Source organism: Triturus cristatus, chromosome 10 (genome assembly GCF_964204655.1).
Source record: "Triturus cristatus chromosome 10, aTriCri1.1, whole genome shotgun sequence".
In the NCBI taxonomy this organism is placed as follows: Eukaryota; Metazoa; Chordata; class Amphibia; order Caudata; family Salamandridae; genus Triturus; species Triturus cristatus.
Genome location: NC_140593.1, coordinates 1048038669 through 1048062204, shown reverse-complemented (window position 1 = coordinate 1048062204; position 23536 = coordinate 1048038669). Strand labels below are relative to the sequence as shown.

At 42.3% G+C, this 23536-nt stretch overlaps 1 protein-coding gene across 1 annotated transcript in view; it reads right to left on the bottom strand.

Annotated features, from left to right (window-relative positions):
- Positions 1–2591: 2591 nt before the first annotated feature.
- LOC146796530 (actin, cytoplasmic 1-like) overlaps positions 2592–23536 on the bottom strand; it is a 35596-nt gene continuing 14651 nt past the window's right edge. Inside the window, exons 3-7 of the mRNA XM_085629146.1 lie at positions 22802–22930; positions 20030–20245; positions 5070–5508; positions 4775–4956; positions 2592–3068 (exon numbers count right to left, since the gene is read on the bottom strand). Of these exons, the coding sequence (XP_085485272.1) occupies positions 2925–3068; positions 4775–4956; positions 5070–5508; positions 20030–20245; positions 22802–22924 (1104 nt within the window). The 5' untranslated portion in view covers positions 22925–22930 and the 3' untranslated portion in view covers positions 2592–2924. The remainder of the gene's footprint in view (positions 3069–4774; positions 4957–5069; positions 5509–20029; positions 20246–22801; positions 22931–23536) is intronic.

Here is a 23536-nt window from a genome sequence, read left to right as displayed (position 1 = left end):
ACCTTCCCTCGGAGATTTCAACGAAGTTCCTCACGATCGTCGGGCTTTGGACCGGTACCGCTGATGTCGCCTCACGTTGGGCGCCAACTGAAGGACTGGGCTATTCTAAGGCCCAGCGGTGCCAGGGGACAACACCTGAAACCTTCGTGGGTTACCTGTTCCGGCGTACAAAACACAGAGACTCGGGACACTTCCGGCGGCGTCAAAGATCAGCGTTTATTTACTGCAGGGATACAGAAGTCACAAGAAGTACACAACGTGTAGGCTCTGGGAGACTGCTTCAAATTGCACAAGTGGATCGCTCTTTTTATGCATATTTTGGCCATAGAACAACATGGCAAACAAAGGTTACAATTCAGTTCCCAGAGTAAACTTCAAAAGGGTCGCATTCATGTTTCAGAAACCCGGAACATAATTACAGCTATATTGCCGGTTCCCAACTGTAAAAACAGATCTTCCCCACGTTAAGCACATTCCATTCTGACTGTAAACACATTAAGAGAAGGGACAGAAACAGATGCACAGGAAGAACAAGGATGCACAACAGGTTAGAAAAGAGTGTAGAGAGTAATAACGGAAACCAGATCGCAGAATCAAAGGCCTCGTGACTAATGCAGGCATGGCTGAAACAATAGACCAGTACGGCAAGATGAGCCCTAAGCGGGGCCATCTGCCTCTGCCGTGTCATTTCCCTCATCATAAAAGACACCCTCAAAGAAACACGTGTCCTCCGTAAAAGCTTGGGAATCCCAGGGTCACAAAGCGGACAAGGTCCGTTCGCTGGCTACTTGAGGGCAAGAGACAAAATGGATGCCGCATCTAAAATGGAACCCGAGGGTTCGAATGGACATACCTAGAAATGAGACGATCCGTACGTAGTAGCGTAGCAAAAACGCGTACACCCACTAAACCTATCATTTGCGGTTCGCTGATACCAGATTCGTCCATGTTAAAACACACCCAAAAAGTGTCGTTCCGATTCACACGGAACCTCAAGGGAGACTTCCGCAGCATGAAGTCAATTTCTTTCTTCTACGGATGGAGCATTTGTTGTCACTGACACTGTTAAAAACCAAGATGCTGACTGGTTCTGCTTGAACCTACTTGATGTGTTGGAGCTTGGATATACATATGCTTTTCCAGAAATGCATCTACGTTGTTTTGAAGGTTGATAACATGGGTTGTGGAGTTAATGGGGTGAGAGATGAGTTTGAGCTTTAGCTTGTCGATGAAGAAATCTTAGAAGGATATGAAGTATTGTTCTGTTTTGTACTGTGTGAGGACTGAATGATGAGTAGGGTGATGTGAGTGGCACAGTGATTGATCCAGTCCAGGATTATGGGAGATGTGCACTGAATGATTGGTGAGGTTGAGAAGTTGCGGTTAATCATCCGGCATTCGGGGTTTGTTAGTTCAGTAACATGTTGTACCACATTGAGTGTGTTGATGACAGTTAGTGTCTCTTATTTTTATTGCTTGATTTGTCTGGGAGGTAGAGGTCAATGATGATGGTGGTGTGACTGGATTGATGAAGAGTCTTTTGTCTCAGCCGTAGCACATATAATGACTGCTATTCAGGTGACCAGATAGCACAGTTCTATCAAGGTCCATGGAAGACATAGAAGGGTGCTCAAAGAAACTATTTGCACAGAACGTATGAACACGTATGCTTACAATCTACAGGGTGGAAGTGTTCCAACATATGTGGAAATGAGAGGCTAGTTAGGTATTGGTCTAGTCTAATGACAGACGTTTGAAAATTAATTCACTTAAATATTGCATGCCCTTCTACGTTTGGTTACCTGTCCAGCAGCCGGGCTAATCCTTGATGGGTGCATGAACAATAACGTTACAGGTTGAGGCCTGCATCACCAAGCACAGTACATATGCTGGCGGTAGACCATACCACTCCAGCAGATTTGACCTGCATGAATCTATGGAAACTAATGTGAAGTACATGGCAACTAGGCACAACAAAGTAGCTACTCTGGAAGGCTGGATATAGTGTGTACATAAAAGAGTTCATTGTAAAACCTGGAACGGTCAAATATTTCTTTTGTGCATAATGAAACACTTGTAAATACCCAGGATTCCTGGGTGACTTGTTACTTTAAGATCTAACATGAGGGACTAGCACTACTCTTGGTCATCTGATGAAATAAGCATTTTCCCAACTAACTTTGATAGCTGTGATTAACCTAACAGGTTCCTGTTCCTTTATTGGATTGGTAGAAGAAAATGCGTTGTTTAGGCCAGCTATGTATGTAGCAGTCTGGCTCAAATGGTCCTCTCGCCACACACTCACTAAAAAAAGCAATGTGGTTGGTGGACCACCAACAATGAATGACACTGTCAAGCCTCCCAACACTAGGATTAATGGCCAACAAGTTGGTTTTAATCGATTCCATAAGCGAAAAGCTCTCCCCGCAATGAAGCCTGTCAAGCACACAAACGCCGTCAATGATCCTCATGTATGGAAATTCTCAAAGACAACTCCAAAATCCAGTGGACTTTGAGAGATGATCAACCCTTGAAGCAAGTGTTGTAGAGGTAAAGCAGATAACACAGAAAAGTCAAAACATTCACTTTCAGCGCATGGACTTTATTTGAACTAGTCAAGTGTGCAAATGTTATTAACTTGCAATTTTTCCTTTCTGCTTTCACAAGTTAGTCAGCCTTCATGGATGCAAGTAATACTTGTAACAATATATTACAGAATATTTGGAATGACAGAGCCCAAATAAGTCCTTGAATGCGTTGCAGGATTCTGAATGTTTTCTCTACAATACTTGGGTCCTTTTTGGTCTTCCAGTTTCCAATCCGCAGTTAAATACCATAAGCAAACTACGAAAATACCATCTCAAATAAAATCTCAGATTTCTCTGGGCAATTGTTTGGCCTGATGCAACATGATAATAATTTGTTTAGAAGCATCTACGGTGAACAATGGATGGCCCAGATTCATCATACTCCTGCTTGCTGATCCACATCTGCTCGAAGGTGGACAGGGAGGCCAGGATGGAGCCACCAATCCAGACAGTGTACTTGCGTTCTGGTGGAGCAATGATCTGAAAAATTAAGGGGAAAGCGTTATACCACTAGAAGTCACTTACTCAAAGCAAGAGCCCTCTAGTTTTACAAACTGGAAGTTATAACCTTTTAATACCAAAGTTGCTGTCTATATAAAATGGATGTGTTCAGAACCAAAGGCCTGCAACCGGGTAGCCTAAACACTAGTTTACTTTTACAGCTGGCCAGAAAAAGGACTTCACTTTGCCCAGCTGCTTTTGATGGCAATTTCATACCATTTTATACTAGGCTCTTGAGATGGTAGACTCCAGCTACATTCAGTTCCACTTGGCCTTGTGGAAGATGGCTATAGCTTACGTCCTTTTTCTAAAAGAACACGCTTCAACAGAAATCTTCTATCTAGAGAAACATGGGATTAGGGAGCATGACGGAGTCCCAATTTCAAGCACGTCAGTTTAAATCCACATCTGAGAATACACTGAATGTGCTTGCACAGATTCCTCTAAAATTATCCTTTGTGAGTGTCACAATCACTACAAGTGCACTGTTTGCGATAAGTTCAAACTCAAATAGTTTTCAAAAATATCAAGGTGGTCATTTAGTCAAATTTCTCAAACTCCATAAATGATTAAGAACAGGCCTACAAGAGTACCTGCTACTAACAGCTGAGTTTACATTCGCTTATAGCATTATTAGCTGTTTGACATTGTTAATGCTTAGTGGAGTTTGGTGCAGCCTGTGCCGAAATTCGTGTAAAATAATCTATTAATTATAAGTTTTATCCACAGAATGGGGTATAACCTCACAGACCAAGGAGATGGGGCTTCTTTTACCATGCGGCTTTCCACAATACTGCGAAAGACGGAGGCATGTTCTGTGCATGTACTCAGAGCAGCTTTTTTTCTTGTCTAACAGAAGTTTTCTGCTCCCGTCATATGCTGCAATAGTTGGGTAAGGCCTGAGCTGTAGTGCTACCTTCACTCCTGTCCCTGCAGCAGTGAAGACAAGTGTTGTGTCACCGGCTCAGAACTACCTGTAGTTGAAGGCGTGGTAATTCCATCCAGAGTTATTGCTCGGGGTGGAATTGCACCACTCATAATTACGCCCTTAGTGGTACCAGTATTAGTATCATGAGTTAGGGCACTAGTGCTATACATGGTACTAATGTTAGCTAGGTTTCTACTTGCAGCAAAATAAATACTTAAAGGTACCATTAACTAGGCCACGAGAGGGTAAACTAGTAAAGGTTGTATCAATCTCAGTAGTTGTAATAAAGGGGAAAGTACTGATACAACCTCAACTACCAGTAGAAGTTAGTTTCATGCAAGCAGCATTGAGCCCAGTAGTACTAATTGCAACATTGCTGGTGCAAAAGGGTGTGTGGGCAGTACTAAGAGTAAATGAGCTAGTACTAACTGGAGTGATTATGAATAAACCTGGAATTGTTAACATCGTTTTTAGACTAAAGGGGAGTAGAAAACACTCATTAAATTTGGTAGATTAGTTTGAAATCTAGAAAGTAAAAAGCAGCTATTATTAAAGTACCCGATTAACATTTATAAATAAGCTTATTGTCTATACTAAAAAGAACAGGTTTACCACCCCTAATCCAATATGGGAAGGAAACATTCAAACCCCTTTTTTCCCCTGCTCACATGTGCAAACCTGCACATAGCTGGTCACCGGGTCAGGCCAGAAGACATCCAGATACAGAACATTCTTAACAAAAGGCCAACCATCTCACCTTGACTTTCATTTTGCTTGGTGCCAGGGTAGTGATTTCCTTCTGCATCCTGTCTGCAAGGCCTGGGTACATGCTGGACCCACCAGACATCACAGTATTTGCATACAAATGCTTTCGAATATCAACATCACTCTTCATGATGGAGTAGTAAGTAGCTTCATGAATACCACTGACCTCCATGCCTGGGGAGAATTAAAGTGGCAGCTTAAAAACACACATTATACATCAGTAGCCCCACCACACCAAATACTGGAAGATTTAGCTTTTTATCTGCATCTTTTAAGAAAATGGTTACCAAGGAAATATGGCTGGAAAAACGCCTCTGGACACCTGAACCTCTCATTGCCAATGGTGATCACCTGACCGTCGGGTAATTCATAGCTCTTCTCCAATGAGGACGAGGAGGCAGCAGTGGCCATTTCTTGCTCAAAGTCCAGGGCGACATAGCAGAGCTTCTCCTTGATGTCACGCACAATTTCTCTTTCGGCTGTGGTTGTGAAGCTGTAGCCCCTCTCGGTCAGGATCTTCATGAGGTAGTCAGTCAGGTCACGGCCAGAGAAATGAAAACGAGGGATGGCATGAAGCATGGCATATCCATTATAGATGGGCACAGTGTGGATGGTGCCATCACCACAATCCACCACAATCCCAGTGACACGGCCAGAGGCATACAGGGACAGAACAGCTTGGATAGCCACATACATGGCCGGGGTGTTGAAGGTCTCAAACATGATCTGAAGAAGAAATGATGTACAATGCAAATAGAGAAACAAGAAGGATGTGAACGTTGGTCGTCAGATAAAGCTTCTAGCTAGTATAAAGAAACGCTCTAATTTTCAGTTAATATTAACAGTCATTTTAACACAATTGCTAGAGTTACCAGAAACATCATAAAGATAAATGTAAGCCATTGATGACTTAGGAGAAGTTAAAATGCAATCCAAATGCAATAGAACAAAGGTGGTAATCTTAATGTGGCTGGCATGTGGTAAAGATGGTTCTGGAGTAATTTATAGGCGTCTGTTGAATGACACAAATCTGAAGAAGTCCATGCAAATAACTATTTGCAGTAACATCTATCATTTGGCACAGGCTCTTATGATTTTTTGCAAAAATTAAACGTATTTCTAGGTCAGGCAATCTAAAAATTACATTTTAAATAGATTTTATAAAAAGCTGTTTTAATAACATTAAGGGCGAATAAGAGGACATGGCAATAACAACCTCATTTTATACGCTGTAGTAAGCGTCAGCAGAAATCTGAACTCTGAAATGAATACTTTATTAGTATCTTCTGCTCTATTTCCTAATACTCGTATTATTGATGATAGCTGACACCACTTGATTGTGATGGCGAGAACCGCTCTAAAAGCTTTTTTTTAAACAAAGGCCCGGTGATCAAACATTACCTCACCCTTGTACGACTTAACACCTTTTCAACCTCTTTTCCATATCCCTGTCACTCAACAGCATTTCGACCTTTTTAGGTCCGGCATTAGGAAAAACCGTTTATTTTTTACTAAAATTATTTGTATAATATACTTACTTATAAAGGCTATAAACCATCCCTCTTCATCCATGGTCTGTTATCCTGGCATTTACATTTTTCTTCCATCTACTACAGCATAGGGCGGGAGGGAGGTCAGCCATTGGCTAACTTCACTGTGAGAGACACATTTTGCCCTGTCACAAGGAGCCCATCCACATAAAGTAGTTCTCTGGCAATGTGTGCTTCTTGAGACTAAAAACATATTTGTGTCTTAAACCAAAGGTTTTTTTAGTTTGACAAGAGTCTGGCAGCTTCCCTCATAATAAAGCTTTGCAAAAGCCATGACAAAACAAAAACATTCTTAGCAAAGCCATAAGGTTGGCTGCCCACACCACACCTATTGGCTTTCCCAATGCTCTTTGACTTTAGTTGGCCAGTTAGCGAATCAGTAGCCAATAATGACTTGGGGATGTAGGGTAACCATTGGTACTCAGAGGAAGCCTTCTTTATCAGCAGTGCACTAGTTATGACAAGCACTACTCTTTTTTCTCCCTCTACTATTAGCAAAAATTGACAAAGCTCTGAGACTATGGGTTGAACTGAACTAGACATGAAGCAAACATGTTGCAAAAACACCTGGGCCATTTGAAGCATCCACTATGAAAGCGACATCTTAAAGTTAATGCTTATAACATTTACCCGGCAACCATCTCGAAGATGGCTGTGATCACTAGTGATCAGGCTACCTACAGTAACGCGGGTGAATGCCTCATGCCACTGACCTGAGAGAGAGAGAATGAGTGGCAGAGGAACTTAACACTATTCATTCATCCTCTGTGTTACCAGTGGGTGACAACCAATTCACTCATTTAAACCATTATATAAGATTCGCAGTCGACTATAACCTACTCACCAGTTCCCCTTTTCTCTCCCTTTCTATTCTGCGGTGTTGCTTTTTATTTACAGGTACTGATCGAAATCCTTTATGGTGGAAAATATGTCAGTGAAATATAAGTAAACACATACTACTCCGGAGAACCCCTATTCCAGGTGGGGTCACATTATATTACTATTATTATTAGTGTTTTGTTCTTACTGAATTTGTGTCATCAATATTTTAAAAGGGAGTCAGAATTTTCCCTTTCCCACCGCTGTGTGTGTTCATTCTTTGGGTGCCATCTTTCAGTGAAAATGATTTTCAGTTTTACCATACAAGAGCAATTGAAGCAATGCTGATTAATCTTCTGTTCCCCAAGCCTGCCTTATTTCTCAGTAGTGACAATAACTGGGACATCGAATAAAAAGCTTTCAAAGTTTGGAATTTTTCCTCTTCAATTTCCTCAGCATAATAGGTATGTAATACCAGAAAAACAAGATTTTCTATAATCTCCTCTTCTGTGTTGGCAACTCCTTGGCCAAAGCCTGGTGATATGTCCAGAGGTCTTCAGGGCCAGTGGCTCATTAGATTTTATAAAGAGAAAGAATTAGGCGGCCACCTTCTGTGCTTTCTTGAGGTACACTTCACAGTTTGTGAGTGGTCTTACACCTTACAACTAGACATCAGCGTTCATCACACAGCTCCTAGCCTGACAACAGCAGAGCCATTTTCTCTTCAGAGAGGCCAAACTCAGATGTATATAGTATACAGTTCTTAGTATGCCTTTTTGAATATATATCATTGATTACAGACATCCTCTCAACCTCTGAATCCATTCTCCCAATACTTGGGAAGATTGAAATTGTTAAAAGCAGCATAAAGAGTGTGAAGAATTTTGTCATTGTACTACTTTCACCACCCCTTTACCTTGCAGCTTCCACTCGCTAACAATACTTTACATACATATACTTCTCAAAAAAACAAATTCAACATCACCTCCTCTCATTACTTCTCAAAAACAAAACATAACACACACACCAGCACAACAAAATCTCACACACACTACCTCATAATAGTTTCCATCACAAAGTACAAACATACACCCACTCCCACTCTCCTGACTACACAAATAATACACACCCTAAACCAACTCCACTACCAAGCTTTCTTTCTTCCCCCACACTTAACACTTATAGAGCAACATAGTTACTCTGTTTTAACCGCATGTCATCAATTGGGCAATTTAGAACCTTTCAACATGACCCACATGCTGCACCACCACCCCTAACTCATACACCTTCCACCCTCAACAGACAAACAAAATAAGGACATGCCACTCTTCACAATTTCTCATCTCCATGTCAACTGCACAACAAGGCTACTATACAAAAACAACGCAGTTCACCAACTCACTCTTATCCACCATCTCCACCACCTACACACGCAGACCCATCAAAATGCCTTCATAGCTTGATGGATGAGGAATACGGTACAGAACAGCTACACTATTGCTATCCTCATACAGCTAATGCCAGCACTAAGGACATACCTGCAACAAGTCCACAAAATACTGCTCACTCTTGTACAAAACAAAGTCACACCATCACCAAAACACATTCTCTAAACTGCCTCATAATAAATGATCGGTCACTCTAAAAAACAACAAGCATCACATCTATGACCTTCTCACTGACACATTGTAGTAAGGAATCCCTTAATACGTACATACATTGTTAAGTTAGCATAACCACGTTAGATGTTAGAAAGCCATCTTGTTGCTTTTGCGCACGACACTGCATCTACATGTTATTGTTTAAACAAACTGCTGGCTCGTGCTTTGCCTCACACGAGAGCAATCTGTTGTTACCATCCCGAGCTCTGCGCAGCGACCTTGGTCTGTACATGGTGTAACAAGAACAGTCTGGGTCGTTAGACAATGCATGTTTTCCACTCTAGGTTGATCGACTCACTATTTAGCCATAACATACAGGCAGCTGCGAATACCTGAAAGTTGGTGCTTTTAATATTGCAGACATCATGTTTAATATTCAGACCGAAGACGAGCCTTCCTGCGAGAAGACTTCTGATGCTCCTGTGATGTGATTTCACTAAGCTGATCTTTGAGGTATGGGGTCCCCTATTCAAGACTAAGAGACCTTTTATTAGCATAATAATAATATTAGCTTCTTAGTAAAGGGAAGGTGGTAGTATCCACTGTCATTTATAACATGATCACTCCCTTTATATTCTATGGTATTGTAACGATGCTGATGGTTTTAATTATAATCATTTGTCTGCTTGTATTAGCCAAAGTACTGCATCTTAGGACACGTGGTCTATAAAATAAACTCTTTTTATTTTCACCGTGTCTTTGTTTATTCTTGTTGTGGACTGATGTGAGAATAATATACGAACAGGTATTTCCGATGCCCACCATTCCTGAGAGTACACTGAGTCGCTTGTTCTGGGTTGTCTTTTCATTGGGACCGCCGAGCTAAACCTCGGATAACGAATGGGACACTTATGCTAGCCGGATACTGGGTTCTGGGTTCTGAGGTGAGTTTCTGGTACACCACAATTCACTGAGGTCCTGGGGTTCTACGCATAGTTCTGTGTATAAGCAGAATCCCTGCAACATGGCACACCTAACGTTTGGTCTATGAGTTGAAACGCCTTAGTAGTGCTTATATTAGTCCACAGCACCCTCATTCTTGTTTCCGGATAACAAGTCTGACGGATTTAAACCTACCTATTTCTGTTGATATAGGTTTCTTCAAGCTTGATCATTAAAAAGGTTATTGAACCCTTGTGCTACTAATTACTTCGAGTGTAGCTTGTCCTTATGGCTGTCGATATAGCGGCGCACAGTCGGGCACCTCTGAGACGTCATTTGACGCAGTATGGGGTGCCGGACACTGGTATGGACGTAATCTTTGTGGTAGGAGCCGATGCGGCTCATCCTTATGAGTTGTTTTACTCTTGAGTGACGCTTCCGGCGGTGAGTGAGGACGATAACTCTTTTCATACTTACACTGCCACTGCCGTGCCAGCGAACTATACACCGTATAGGACACAAGAAATACCAATATCTGCTTGGCAGCATCTTATTTGGTTTAATGGCGCCCTCCCCCATGCGGTTATACCGTCGAGAATGGGCCCTTTGTCAATTGCAGGGGCCACTTGGCCGGTACTAGCCGGATATACGCCTCATCCCCGTTACCTAACGGTGCCGGTGGCTGATTTGCGTGTACTGCACACTGCCCTTATTACAGTACATAGGGCTTTGGTGCAGTACGTGTCACGCAATGTGCAGGTGGGGGCACCTGCTGTTGCGGGGCAGCCTACTGACCACCACGCAGTGGTCATTAGTCCTGTTATGGTTAATTCTGTTATGGGCAAGCGCCCCCCAAATAGAGATGATTTCCCTTTTCGGCTTGCTGAAAAATTTGACCAAATAGAAGCGGTTTACCCGAATACATCTCCTGTGGAGAAACACAGGATCCTTACCATTAGTTTGCCTAAAGACTTGGTCCCCGACATTGATGATTGTGTAAACTGGGGCAAGGTCTTTGCAGCGACGTACTCGCAGTGCTTTGGCACTCCGTCTATGTCGGTACTGCCCTCCGTTATTAAACGTGTTCAAGATAACCACGGTGCGGAGTCTGCGATAGAATTAGGCATGCGGCTCCTCGGACAGTTTGACCTGGTGGCTACCATGGTAATGTGTAACCTTAAGGGTGATGCTATGCAATTCCAAGTTCGTAATGAACTGAAGAAAGTTGCTGAAGAGGATAAGCCGCGGGAGTTCGCGAAAATAATCTCGACGGCATACAAAGATGTGGGTCGTAGCTCTTTAGGAGTTAAACCTGTTGTAAAAACTCCCGAAATTAAGCAGCAGGGTAAGGCAGAAGCCTCTGGTAAGGATGACCGTCCAAACTTTCCGAAACAGAGTTGGCGGTCAAAACAACAGGGAAAGCAGCAGCAGAAACAGGGGTCTCGGCCTGCCTCTCCCGTTCAGTCAGGTAGTGAGCGCACTTATGATCTGCGTGATCGTGCTACTATTAAGTCTCCTGATTGATTTCAGGTTTCTGAACAACGTTCTCCTCGTTCTTCACAGGAAACATCGTCTTCACAGTCCGGTGGCGGTGGCAAAGGTCGGGGTGCTCCACAAACACGTGACCAACCCCGACAGACTGAAGGTAAAGGCAAGCAAGAAGAATTCGCAAGACAAAGACCCCCGTTTCAGAAGAAGAAAGTGGCTGCTCTGATGGCAAGGTATGCCTCAGATAGTGCGGACACGGCTTCGGAACCGGACATGGGCGCTGACGCTACTGGACAGCGCAGCGGAAATTACCATAGTCCGTCAAGCTCTGCGTCCATTTCTGGCGGCAACAGCAACTGATACATTGGTTACTGTTGAGACAGCTGACACCAGAGTGGCTCCCCCTGACAGACTCTATGAAATAGTCTTACTAATTGAGGGTGACATACAACGTACAATAAAAGGGATTTTTTGGGATAATCTGACTACCACCTATGATATCCTCCTAGCGGAGGCAGATTGGCCCCCAGCTTTCATTTTAGAAGCTCCTAGAGGGGGGGGGGTAATCCTCCCGTCCTTTGCGCACACAGTGCCTAAGGACCGGGCTGAAGTGTACGCTGAGGAGTGGGCACTGGCGCTAGCGCCGGCATTGTATCGTCCTCAGGTGGGATGGGACCGGTTGTCCCCCTGCCATGAGATTCCATTGCGGTCTATGCCCCAGCCACAGCCCCAATATCCTATGCGTCGTGAAGCTAGACCGCACGTCGCTGCAATCCTTGACCAATTGGAATATCAGGGTGTTATTGAAACTTGTGTGTCCCCTATGAATAACCCTTTATTCACAGTGACGAAGCCTGACGGGTCGTACCGTTTAGTTTTGGATTACCGGCACTTAAATTCGCATTGCCGGACCTGCGCGGTACAAAATACTCACAGTTCGGCTCTTGTCGATAGTCTCGTGCGTAAGAGATTTAAAACGACACTTGACATCTCCAATGGCTTTTTTAGCCATAACCTGTCCACACTGAGTAGCCAGTGGACGGTGTTTACTTCAGGCGGCAAACAAAAACAGTTCACAAGATTAGCCATGGGCTATGAAAACAGCCCTGGCGTCTTTGCCGCTCGCGTGGTCTCTCTCTTAGAAAGAATGGACCCCGACGCATACTCCTATGTTGACGATATCTACCTCACGGATGATGAGCTGATGCCACATCTGTCTCGAGTCGACAATATCATTACGAGTTTTGCGGAATATGGCTACAAATTTAATTTTGCGAAGTCTCACATCGCGGAATATACAGTGTTGTTTTTGGGCTACGAGCTCAACAATGAAGGTAAGGGATTGGCTCCTCACTTTCTGGAGAAGTGCGCATGCCTGCGTGCTCCTACAACACTGAAAAAATTACAATCTTTGCTGGGCTTTCTGAATTTCGGACGTACGTATATTCCTGATTATGCCCAGCATATCAAGCCGCTTTACGCCTTGGTACAACCTTCTTTTTCGAAGTCTAGCTGGCAGCTAGAACATTCTGCTATTCTACAGTCTTTACAGGCTGATCTTCTTGCTTCACAATACTTACTGACGCGTGATAACCGCACTAACCTGGTAATAAGAATAGTACCAGGCGCAGTGGGTTTCACGTACTTGACGTTCAATGAGGGCGATACAGTCCCCATTGCGTATAAATCACACTTGTACACCTCTGCTGAGTTGCGTTTTTCCACTGTCGAGAAAGTTCTGACGGCAGTACAGATGGCGATCCTTAAAGAACGCGCACTGTCACAAGGAAAACACATACTGGTTGTAACACCGTATCCTGCCCTAGAGGCAGTGACAAAAGCAAGTGTACCAAATCCTAAAGCTTTGCATCCACGGTGGATACAATAGGCCACGACTCTGACATCACCAGATGTCACTTATATCTTTGACGCCTCTTTACAGACTCAGGAGTACTTGCAGTATGAATTTGTTCATCCGGCTCCTCTGTCTTTGCGCCCGCTCGAAGAATACCATTGTGTCATATACACTGACGGCTCGGCGCAGCCGGCGATTGGATCGAAGCATGCCTATTCTGCGGCTTGCGCAATTGTCGTGGGTACATTCGTAAATGGTGAATTCCAATCTGATGCCGTGCATACGCAGTCGTTGGGTGATTGTACCGCGCAACTGGCGGAGCTCCGGGCTCTGGTGCTTTCACTGGAGTTTGCTGATCCCCGAGTCACTACTCTTATAGTAAGTGACTCCTTTGCCAGAGGTGGGCGTATGCTATTTGCAACGAAGTATGGAAATTGTCGCAAATTGAAGCGGCTTCAAGATTGAGGGCTATTGATCAAGCAAATATGGAAAAGGTCTTGGCCGTTATGGATAACAGCATTAACACTCTTTCTTCCAGAATTTATACATTAGACAATATTGTTTCTTCAATTGTTGGTATTGTACATGATGATATGTCTGTATTGTATCATGGTCAAAACCAGTTGCGTTCTGTTGTGCAGTTTGCATGGACATTACAAACGTTAAAGGCAGGAAAGGTCCCCTGGGACTATATGAATACGACATCATTATTCCTTCCCTTTAACCTTACTGTAAAGCAGCAGTTCATGTCCATGAAAGATGCTACATATTCATTGTTACACATTGAAAAATTGGAGCCGTTACCTTTCTCTGTGGCGGAATTGGATTCAGCCGTGTGGTTAGTACATGGGTTGATCACGCTCCCTTTCGCGCTTTTTAAGTTTACGTCATGCATGAAACACTATGCTCTGGGTAGATATGAACAGTTGGGTACCGCGTTCCTACATGAGGTTTGATCTCTCCCTTTTACGTATAGATGTACAAGAGACGGTAAAGAGGTTTACCTGAAAGGTGAGGAGTGCACCTCGACACCTGATCATTCTGTAGTATGTAGGCACATTCAGTTACACGGTGCATGCAATGTACATGCCCCAAATTTGGCCTGCGTCCTCAAAGGAATCCCGGTGCCAGTGATTACACCATCTTTCACGCTGCTTGCAAATGGTAGTTATTTAATTTTGAATAATGAAGCTTGCTGCGGGATGTTAGTGGGAATCCCATATATAGTAACTGTATCGCAGAGAGTAGTCTGCTACAATAATGTTCTATTTCCACCCCCGCATGGGCGGCTGGATGTTTCCATCTGGCCTTCGATTCCGACCTTGAAAGCAGAGTTCAACAAGATGAGCAGAATAAGAGCTCTATTGTCCCAAAAGGAGGTGCCATTGACTTCCTCCCGAGAAACATTTGTCCTTCACGTGGCAAATACGCGCACTGAGGTACAGGCGCTTTTGAATACTGACCTCCCCCTGCATTTTGGAGCTTTGATCCAAACAATCTTCAATGCCTCGTCAACAACTGGCCTGGCTCATTTTTTTAAACTTGTAGGCTCAGGCCTCGTGACCTCCTTCCAAACTATTTTTGGTGTGATTCCGGCATTTTTTCATTCTATTTTTTCGAGCGTCTTTGGCGGTGTCCCGCTGATTCTGGCGCTGGTGGCAGGCGTGCTACTTTTACTTTTCATACTACGAAATGGCTGCACTTTCTGTGCCTCACGACAACCTGCCCCGTCTGCATCTTCTTCGTGACAGGATGCTTGAATATTATGGTACGCTGCCATTGGCGACTTTGAGCCTGGCGTATGGATTATCCTTCCGGTATTCCTACTTTACCTGCGTGCAACCTGTCTTTCACTGCGTAGATTGTCCCTTTGAATGGCCTCTGGATTTGTGCTTAACCAACACGGTGTCTCCGGTCCCGGATTATGATCGACTGATGAGTCCCTTAGTGTCTCACGAGTTTGCCTGTTCTGGTGTTCGGATTATGGCCTGTGGTGCGGAGCATGGAATCCCGGGTAATTGGGACATCGCAAGGGCTGCCTATGACTTCTTGGATATGAGTTATCTGGAAGAACACGTCGGTTGCCCTCTGATGGTGCTAGAGGCTCCGCTTATTGAAGAACATGTATGTTCCTTTTCTTTGATTAACTGGATGGCTGAAACTTTTAGTGGCCGTGCCAACGATTTTCTGTTGGAAGCTGTTGCTACGTATGCTGCATACACATTCATGGATTGGGTGAACTGTCATCCACTATATTTTTTCTACCATGTCTTAAACATTACCTGTGACTTTGCTGAAGCAGCATTTTTCATTTTTTTTTTCTATCCCTTTTTGAGGTTTTTTGCTTTTCTTTTTTCTTTCGAACTTTCTCTGCACCGATACTTGGTTTCAATTTGAGTACACCTTGTTCTGCTCTGTCGAATTTGAACTCTGCGTTCTCTCATTTCTTCCCTACTGGTTAGTGCTTCGATCAAGGGGGCATGTAGTAAGGAACCCCTAATACGTACATACATTGTTAAGTTAGCATAACCACGTTAGATGTTAGAAAGCCATCTTGCTGCTTTTGCGCACGACACTGCATCTACATGTTATTGTTTAAACAAACTGCTGGCTCGCGCTTTGCCTCACACGAGAGCAATCTGTTGTTACCATCCCGAGCTCTGCGCAGCGACCTTGGTCTGTACATGGTGTAACAAGAACAGTCTGGGTCGTTAGACAATGCATGTTTTCCACTCTAGGTTGATCGACTCACTATTTAGCCATAACATACAGGCAGCTGCGAATACCTGAAAGTTGGTGCTTTTAATATTGCAGACATCATGTTTAATATTCAGACCGAAGACGAGCCTTCCTGCGAGAAGACTTCTGATGCTCCTGTGATGTGATTTCACTAAGCTGATCTTTGAGGTATGGGGTCCCCTATTCAAGCCTAAGAGACCTTTTATAAGCATAATAATAATATTAGCTTCTTAGTAAAGGGAAGGTGGTAGTATCCACTGTCATTTATAACATGATCACTCCCTTTATATTCTATGGTATTGTAACGATGCTGATGGTTTTAATTATAATCATTTGTCTGCTTGTATTAGCCAAAGTACTGCATCTTAGGACACGTGGTCTATAAAATAAACTCTTTTTATTTTCACCGTGTCTTTGTTTATTCTTGTTGTGGACTGATGTGAGAATAATATACAAACAGGTATTTCCGATTCCCACCATTCCTGAGAGTACACTGAGTCGCTTGTTCTGGGTTGTCTTTTCATTGGGACCGCCGATCTAAACCTCGGATAACGAATGGGACACTTATGCTAGCCGGATACTGGGTTCTGGGTTCTGAGGTGAGTTTCTGGTACACCACAATTCACTGAGGTCCTGGGGTTCTACGCATAGTTCTGTGTATAAGCAGAATCCCTGCAACAACATAACCTTACTTACTCTTCATAACTGAATCATTGTTGGGAGATTACATGGCTCCAGTATTGCATGAAGCTGTTCCGCTAGGCTATCAAACTATCATACAAAATTGTATGGGCAAAAGAGGAAGTGGCCTAGCCATTGGATTCAAGCAAACACTAAATATCACTAAAGCTGACAACGTTTCCATACAAGGTTGTGAGGCCCTCTTCACCAGATACAACCCTACACCATCATTCTCTGTAATTTCCTACTCCTTTACAGAGCTCCACCTAGCAAGGCAACATTCCCAGACACACTTCTAGACACAACTTCAAACCTTATAACACTACACTCCAACCTTTGCATTCTTGGTTATCGAAACATTTGGTTTGACAAACCCAATATGCCACATCCAAAAACAATCATCACTGGCCTAGACGCACTGAACCTACATCTGATCGGCCACAAACCCACACACATCACTGGACACATCCTAGATATAATTTTTGCAAATCTAGAACTAGTTACCTTTCAAACAATTACTCTAGTCACATGGAGCCCACCCTTTGCTTGCTTTCTAACATAAAACAACACAAAACAACACACCTTAAACCACTTTACACGCATCCACCTATCGACCATGGAACAAACTCAATTTTGAACACTCATGAACACAACTAAAATCAAGTACAGATCTAGACACAATAAATTCCATTTGAAAAGTATATAAGAGTGGCTACTGGAAGCTTTTGATATCCTAATACCACTAAGAATAACACAACAGAACAAAAGAAAACAGGCACATTGGAGAAATACAGAGCTGAAAGAGATAAAACAGCAAAATAGAAAGCTGCAACGCATTTAGCTCAAAGCAAACACCAATCAAAACAAACTTCACCTACAGAAAAGAAACTTAACAGATAATACAAGTCAGCCATCAAAAGAGCTATACTCAGACAGAATTCAAAATGCTAAATGTGCAAATAAAGAATTCTATAAAATTCTCACTAAAGTTCGTAAACCAAATTGCCTAGAAGGAGCTCAGCCCATTACTCAATAATTCACAGACAAACTGTCCAAGCCTAACACAACCAAAGCAGACACGTTGGACTGTTTAAAACAAAGAAAAACCACCAGCATCAACAATTTCCCCCCAAAAAACCTCCTCTGCATTCCTTCCAACAAATATCACACAATTAATGTATGACCTGGTCAAAGCACGCAGACCTGCCAGCAGCCCTTCTGACCCATGTCCACCACAAACCTTCAAGAAAATTCTTCTAACTACCTCTGCTGCTACACCAGTAAGAAGAATCATCAACAATTCCTTAACTATAGGAATTTTTCCAGAAGATCTAAAAAAGTCATATATAAAGCCATTACTAAAGAAAACAAACCTGGGCCCGCTGAACACCGACAACTAGAGACCAATTACAAATTGACATTTCCTGGGCAAATTGATATAAAGAGCAGCATTCACCCAGATGTCACAATTCATTGAAGATAATTCCATACTTTCGGACTTCCAAACAGGAATCTGTCCAGGAAGAGGCACAGAATCTGCCCTCATTCCCATCTGGGATGACCTTAAGAACACAGTTGACCGGAATGGGGTTGCTGCACTACTTCTCTTGGACCTCTCAGCTGCCTTTGACATGGTTGACCATGACACTCTAATACAAAGACTCTACGAAGCCGGCATGGAGAGACTGCTCTTGACTGGATCGCATTCTACCTTCAAAACAGAACGAATGTCATCCATGCACCCCTTTCTCATCCAAACTCTACTACACAAAAGCAGGGGTCCCTCAAGGCTCTATCATTCACCCATGATTTCCAACATCTACATGAAGTCAATACCATCACTGATCAATGAATTTTACCTCAAATACTATAACTATGCAGATGACACACAAATACTTCTTAAACTGGAAAGCCCCAAAGACATTGGAAACTCACACATTTTCAGTTGCCTCAGGGCCGTTGATCAGTGGGTGACATGGAGATATCTGAAACTGAATGCTTTCAAAATGGAAATACATGTGGCCATTGGAAAAATTATGACCCACTTGCCTGACGATCTGGGAACACCACCTAAAGTATCTAAGGAAGTAAGAAACCTCGGAATTACCATGGACTCCAAGCTATTAATGAATGGCTAAGTGGACAAACTAGCATGGTCAACCTTCATTACTATAAAAACTCTGTGACGCATCTTCCCCCACTTAGGATTCCACACAAGGTCAAGGCTACTATCTCTCTTGTTCTGGCTAAACCCGATTACGCCAAAAGCCTCTGTCACGGATCATCTTTAACAACTATGAAAACACTACAACTGATTCAGAACTCTGCTGCCAGACTACTCTTACATATAAATCCACAAGCCCACATCTCCCCTGCTTTGAAGGCCCTACATTGATTACCGGTTGCCAGAAGATCCACCTTCATGCTGCTTTCTATCACCCACAAAGTGATACATAGAACAGGACCGCTATTCATCAGGAATAAAATCACCAAATACATTCAACAATGGAACCTTCTCTCTAGATTGACACCTTGGCTCAAAATCCCACCATACAAGGAGAATCCTTCTCTGTTCAAGCACCCAAACTATGGAACTCTTTACTCCCAAACATAAGATCCACACATAACTACCTTATCTTCAGAAGACTTCTCAAGAGTTGGCTCTTCCTCACATCACCACCATACTCAAGCATAATTATATACCATATCATTGTGTATATAAGCATTTATTTGAACTATATATGTGTATACCTACATATGTGTATGCCGTTGTATAAACGTGTATAATAATTATGTTTATAAATACATAGATATTTGTCAGTTCTGCTCAATAAATGTACATATTACTTATGGTTATAGTATTCTATGTTTAACATGTATATAGGTCACTGCATGAATAAGTAACATTTTATCATAACTATTTATCTACAATTGCTTCACTATTGAATTACAAGAAAAATACAACTTAAATCTAAATATATAACCTTCCTTATACATACATATCTTCCATGTACTTATGTATCTTCATATTTATTACTTTACTACTAATTCAGCATCTCCAATGCACTACCCTACATCTCACCCTATACCTATCTCAATATATCCTGTACCTTAACTCTCTCATGTTTCATATTTTCTCTTTGCGGTCTGGGATTGATTAGTACTACGATTAGTAGGGTGTTCCTCAGGGGCAAGATGCAGCTCGTTGTAAAAGGTTTGGTGCTTAATCTGGCAATGTGGACTCCTATGAAGTGCTCCCAAAATGCCAGTCGGGGAAAATGAACTCTGTCTGGGTAGGGAGGCTAACTACACCCAACCAAACAACAAAAGTGCACATACCATTCTGTAAGTATTTTTGATAACTAGAGAAAGGTTGGTTATTTAAGCAGTTAGTAAATCCAGAAAAGACATTTCAATAAAGACAACCTGTCAGAATTCCAGCAAGAGAGGAGTCAGGTCATGGAAAGGAAACCTGTGAACGGCAAACTAGAGTAAATGGAAAGCAAGGCAGGTTTGCAAATAACCAGAGTAGTTAAGAGTGTAAAATCTTCAAAGCAGTTTGGAGCAAGCACCTGTGTCATCTTTTCTCTGTTGGCCTTAGGGTTCACTGGAGCCTCAGTTAGAAGTACAGGATGTTCCTCTGGGGCAACACGGAGCTCGTTGTAGAAGATGTGATACCAGATCTTTTCCATATCATCCCAGTTGGTAACAATACTGTATTCAATGGGGGACTTCAGGGCCAGGAAACCACGCTTGCTCTGAGCTTCATCGCCAACGTAGCTGTCTTTCTGCCCCATATCAACCATCATGCCCGAAGAAAGATGGAAAGGGGAAACATGTAGAAAGGAATCATTACTTACATTTTTATAAGTGGTTAAAATCTTTTGAAAAAAACGTGTACAATACATCTCATTTGAACTCAGTGCTTAATTTGAACTAGTGGTTTCCTGTGCTCGGCACCGGCACTTAATTGCAAACACCACCACTCATGACAGTCTGCCACATGGTGGCACTGTTAGTCTAATTTAGAGATCAGCACAACAACAGTTGTTTATTAATTCAATATACATAAAAAAAATGACTAACACCTGCCGCCCAGGCTATTCTTACAGTTTTGGGGGCCTGGCATAGGATGAATAGTCACAATAGTAGGTGTGTGATGGTTAGTAGTTGTGTTTGTGCTGTCATTGGCAATGGGTGGTGCAAGCGGCAGTGACCTCCTGACGAGGATCCTGGCACTTATGTTTTTTTTTACAAATTAACTACTGTTTGAATTGAAGGATAAACACACACAACCTTAAGAAACAGGGTTCCTCTTCTTAGACATGTTTGAATTGAGGTCAACATTCAGGGTAAGCTTAAGTTGTCGACTCTAAATCCTACAAGGCTATGAACGTTTTTACGGTTAATAGGTATTACCCTAAGGACAACTGAAGATCTTAAACCATGGCTGGTGAATGGCTACATTTGGCCCTCTCTACAACCCCACTGAACATTTTCTCCAGAGGCACTTTCTGTTTTTAAAAATGAATAATTACAGTGCCTCTCTCCTTTGTGGAGTCCAAACTGCATTAAAACAGTCTAGGTTTGGTAGACTTCTTGACAGATGAATGTCTTGCTAATTAACACTGTGTTTTTTTTAACTGGCTTTCTGCCTATGGCTCTATACTAGAACTAGTGGAGTCTTAACAAAATAGCTAAACAAGTGCAGGCAAGCTTTAGCATTTTCTACATAGACATGTCCTATTTTCATCCCTGTTTGATATGAATTGTACTTGTTAACTAGAAACTAGGATTCCGTTCAAATTGCGTTGCACACAAAGGCATTTAACTTCGTTATCTTCTTGCTAGCGCCGAAACATGTACATGGGGGTGAACTCTGCAGTAAGCTAGTTGTTTCATAATCTCCTCTTCAGTTCTAAAATTCTTTAGATGGGACGTGTTATCTTTGTAATAACATTCTCACTTTTCGTTGGGCTCTAAAAAACTTTTTATTTTTTAATTTTCCTTTTCCTTCTTTGAACAATTACTCAATTTGTGAATATAAGTTATGCCCTTTACTTTCTTCCTAATTGTTTATTTACTGATCTTATTTAAATATTCACATTTGGTCTTTTGAGTTATTATTGTGTCAGAGATTTTTTATTATTTATTTTAACTGGTTGGTCAAATAATGGCACGAAGACATTTAAATAGAGGTCCTCACAGATAATCCCTAGTCAAGTATTCACTATAGAGTCAGGTATTTTACTAATTAATCTCTTATTCTATACAACACAAACAAATAGGGGAAATGTACACTCAAGATATCACACTCCTATCAAGGTTCACATTTCCCATTGAAATGATAATGCCCGTAAGGAGGACTCAATGCACAGCTGCCCAGTGTCCCATAATCTTCGTGAGTTAAGGTAACAAAGTCAATTGTGAGACTAGGTGAAAAGCAAGGCGCCAAATCATATTCAGACCTCACTCAAGCAGCTTCGGGATCTCCTTACACACATATAGGATTAGACACCACCATCCCCTGGCAAACCAGTCAACGGTGGCCAAGAGCCTCCCATGAGTGGTACCCTGCACAGTAACCTCCCCTCTGCCCACAAAATACTAAGGTTTCATGAGTTTGTCAACGCCCCTCTAATACGTTTGGTAATAGTTAGTCTTGACTTAGTGCTTGCAGAGCATTTTAACCTTTCTACAGAGACTGTCCCAACCAATACTTACCCAGCTGAACCCTTAGATCTAAGTATTCTGCACAAATTGACCAGCACGAGGAGAAAAGGAAAAAAAGCAGAACTGGTCTGAGCACAGGGAAGCAATACAACCAGAGTTTAAGTTTTCAAGTGATCTACCAGGAGTTTAGAAAAATATGAAATTCACTGTATTCATACCAGAAATGGAATACCAACAACTACACAAAGTTGCCATTCCCTCCCCCTTCAGCAGAGATTGAGTTCTATTGACTAACATAACATAACTACTAACTCATCGTAACATCTATTGTAACTCACCCCACGCATTCATGATGACCGGCGACATTAGGGACTGATTGAGAACTGGCTCAGAGTTTGAACCACTTCAGACTGGTGGGGTATGGATCCTGTTCACAATGAATATGACCTCCAGCTCAGGCATGGAGCATAGACATGAATTGCTGTTCATAGGTCACAGTAAATAAAATAACTAATTGGGGCTAGAGAAGCACTTTATCAACATTTATGTGATAAAGAAACCCTATGGCCTAGTGCTGCTGTAGTTTGTCATATTTGTTAACCAGTGCACTCATAAAATAAAATAAACAGCCAACCTAGACCATTCGCTCATTGTAAATGAAGAGCACATACTTGCTGTTTTGGGCGTCCGACAATGGTTGGAAAGGCAACACTTGGAGCATCATCTCCTGCGAATCCGGCTTTGCACATGTGGGTTCCATTGTCAATAACCACTGTGCCAATATCATCCTTCATGGTGATCTGTGGATGGGCCAAAAGTCACTGGTATTGTTGTATAATGGACATGGGAAACTGGGGCGTGCAATGTAATGTTCAAACATGTGTCACTCATTCTGCCCCATATTACCTACAGAAATATTGTCATTGGAATCAATAGCAAGTACAGATGCAAAAATAAAATATACGATTCGCCCAGTGTGTTCAATATTAGTTATTTATTTTATTTTATTTATTAGCAAAGTTTTATATAGGAGAAACTATTTTGCTCCTTGGTATGTGGCTTTCTAGACTAAATTAAAACTTTTGATTTAGGTACATTTCCTTTACTCCTTCTTTCTGTGTCACCAGATCCATATCTATATCTTCAATGATAATGTGATAATCAATTGGGCAAGACTAAGTGGTGTCTGTAAAGAAGTGAAACAGAAAACCCAAAAGTATTCTGAACTCTGAAACTATTGATCTAATAGAAGACTTTGGCAGTATTTAGCTGCATGAAGCAATCTTGCTGCCTTCCTCCCTCAAATGTCCTTGCCAGGTGTGCCCAAGCTCTGCTGCCCCCTAGGGTGGTATCTGCCTGACAGAGGCTCCCATCACAACATCAAGGCAACATTATGGACTCATCTC